This window comes from Asparagus officinalis, chromosome 2, assembly GCF_001876935.1.
Source record: "Asparagus officinalis chromosome 2, Aspof.V1, whole genome shotgun sequence".
Lineage (NCBI taxonomy): Eukaryota > Viridiplantae > Streptophyta > Magnoliopsida > Asparagales > Asparagaceae > Asparagus > Asparagus officinalis.
The window spans coordinates 82652344-82654896 of NC_033795.1; the positions used below are offsets into that span (position 1 = coordinate 82652344).

General features: G+C 40.4%; 1 protein-coding gene across 1 annotated transcript in view; it reads right to left on the reverse strand.

Annotated features, from left to right (window-relative positions):
* The window catches only part of LOC109831878 (probable beta-D-xylosidase 2), a 3671-nt gene extending 1124 nt beyond the window's left edge, over positions 1-2547 (reverse strand). The window contains 5 exon segments of the mRNA XM_020399344.1: positions 1-5; positions 7-88; positions 163-513; positions 766-1033; positions 2489-2547. The exon segment at positions 1-5 is cut by the window's left edge and continues 228 nt beyond it. Coding sequence (XP_020254933.1) covers positions 1-5; positions 7-88; positions 163-513; positions 766-955 — 628 coding nt within the window. The 5' untranslated portion in view covers positions 956-1033; positions 2489-2547.

Genomic DNA, 2553 nt, shown 5'->3' on the forward strand with positions numbered 1-2553 from the left:
CAGAAGACATCGGTGCATCCAGCTAGGTGGTTGGTCTTTACATATTTTCCAATGCCTTCAAGTGGGCTCGTGTAGGCACACGGATCACCTATACGGCCAAGACAAGATTTTTTAAAAAATCCATTGGGCCGCAAATGGGCTACTAGCCAAATTTGAAATTACCCGCGTAGTTTCCGATCATGGTGATCGTAGCGTTTGAATTTGGCCCGATGACCACCACGCTACGAAGGCGAGAAGGGGAGAGCGGCAGAGTTTTACGTTCGTTCTTTAGCAGCACGATCCCTTGGTGCGCGGCTTCGAGGGCGAGGCTCTGATGGGCCGGAGTACAGACATCCGCCGGCCCGAGGTTTCCGAACTGCTGCTTCGTGGGCTCGCCGTCGAACATTCCTAGCCGCATTTGGACGGTGAGAGTGTTCGTCAGCGCATTGTCGATGTGGGCCTCGTTCACTTTGCGTTGGTTTAAGGCCCCTTTTGTGTATTGGCCTAGAAAAGGCCCACAATCCAAGTCCAAACCTGAGGTGAAAAAACAACGGCCCTTGAGAACATGGTATATGGGCTTGGAATATGGCCGTTGAAAACAAAACCTAGTAGGCTAGAGATACATAAAAGTCTAAAAATACTAAAGTTTTTTTTTTTCCCAAGCTCAAAAATTATATAATTCTGAATAATTATGATGCGCTAACTGTCATGAATCAAATTTTAGTCATAATAGATCAGTGGAAATTTCTATGATAATTTGTGGTGGTTTCTGCACGATCAAATTACCCGCTTTGAGGGCATCCGCGGCTGCGTCTTCTGGCGTTTTGGTGTAGTGCTGTGAGTTGTAGTACACGCCGACGGAATCGCAATCGGAGACGATGTATCCGGAGAGGCCCCACTCGCCGCGGATCGTGTCGTGGAGGAGGCTCCGGTCGGCGCAGGTTGGAACTCCGTTCACTTGGTTGTAGGAACACATCACACTGGCCACCTTCCCCTCTCTAACACAAGTCTTGAATGGAACATCAAATGTGTCCTCCAAATCTTGCTTGCTTACCTATAAAAAGGAATTCATACAAAGATCACATAGGAAGTGTGCGCATTAGACTATAATTCAAACATAATTCAACTATTACTTTTAAATCAGTTCTATCAATAGACAAACCAATGCAATCATAAGAATCAATCAAAACTAGTTAAAGTATGGGATATGCTACAGGCACACCCTCGGGCACACCTCCGGCCACCCCCCAGCTACAGTGCAAGGGGCTCCACTTATGTTTTTTTTTAAAAATCTCAAGTGGGACCCCCTGCAACTGTAGATAGGATGGGGGGTTGTGTGGCCGGAGGTGTGACTGGATAATTTCTCTTAAAGTATGGCGTAATCTAGCATTGGCCCAGTTGCAATCAATGTACTAATCAGTTCAACCATCAAATTCAAGCTGCCAACCTATATACATGCATCAAACAACTACCCAAGTACATAATACATATTCCTTTTATTAAAAAAAAGGTACATAGTACTTCAACCTTTTCTATTGACATAACCCATAAAATAACATAAAGTCCCATCTCCGTCACATAAAAGCAAGTTTTGTTATATGTCTCTATTACTAATTAGGTTCAAGTGGCTAATTAAACTATTGCATGTACATGTAGGTTAATTAAATTATTGCTCATGGGCCTCAAGTGAATTAACTCCCACATGGGATAGCACTATAGGCTACGATTTTATTCTATTCTCTTGGCCCCCAATCATGCACAAGCATCCACCTATGATCGTCTCAAGTAGAAAAATTAAACTGAATCACATTAATGTTGCCATTTATTGTGAGAACTACAATTTACTTAGTTTGCTTTCATATAAAATTGTTTCCTAAAAGAATAGTTTAAATATTGCCTGATTTGACCAGATATCAAAACTATCATTGCTGACCATCTTGACTCCTTTTGATGAAAATAAGGGGGTCAATATGCAACATTAAAATAATAGGAATAACAAGTTCAAATAATGCAGGGGATCTATATATGAGCCAGCTTGATATTGGATCTATATATGAGCCAGCTTGATATTGCTTTTTTAACGCTGCTTCTACTTGTTTTTTTAATAAACAGACAATAATGGTGTTTGGTAACAAGCTTTTTGGCATGCTTATATAAACTGCTTCTGCTTTTTAAGGTGGTGTTTTTAGAAGAAATCTGATAATGCTTTTAAAAGCGGCTTCTGGTTTTTTTTTTCCAGTTTATATACCATATATACATTTTATCTTTGAAAAATGATCGTTAAGCGCGGTTCCGCCAAGATCTTTAACTGCTTTTAAAGCGGTTTTCGGTATTTAATTACCGAACACCTATTTTCTACGCTTCTATAAGCTGTCGTTATAAATAACTTATTACAAGCTCCAGCATTACTAGACTAGCCCTGCGTGCAATTAACCCTTAAGTGGTCTAAAAATTCATGATCTCTGTTTTACAAACCATAATCAAAATTCCATAAAAACTTTTAGTTTACCTTAGCATTGAAATGGAACCTATCGACCCCTCTCCAATTATCAAGATCATATGCAGTATAATGCT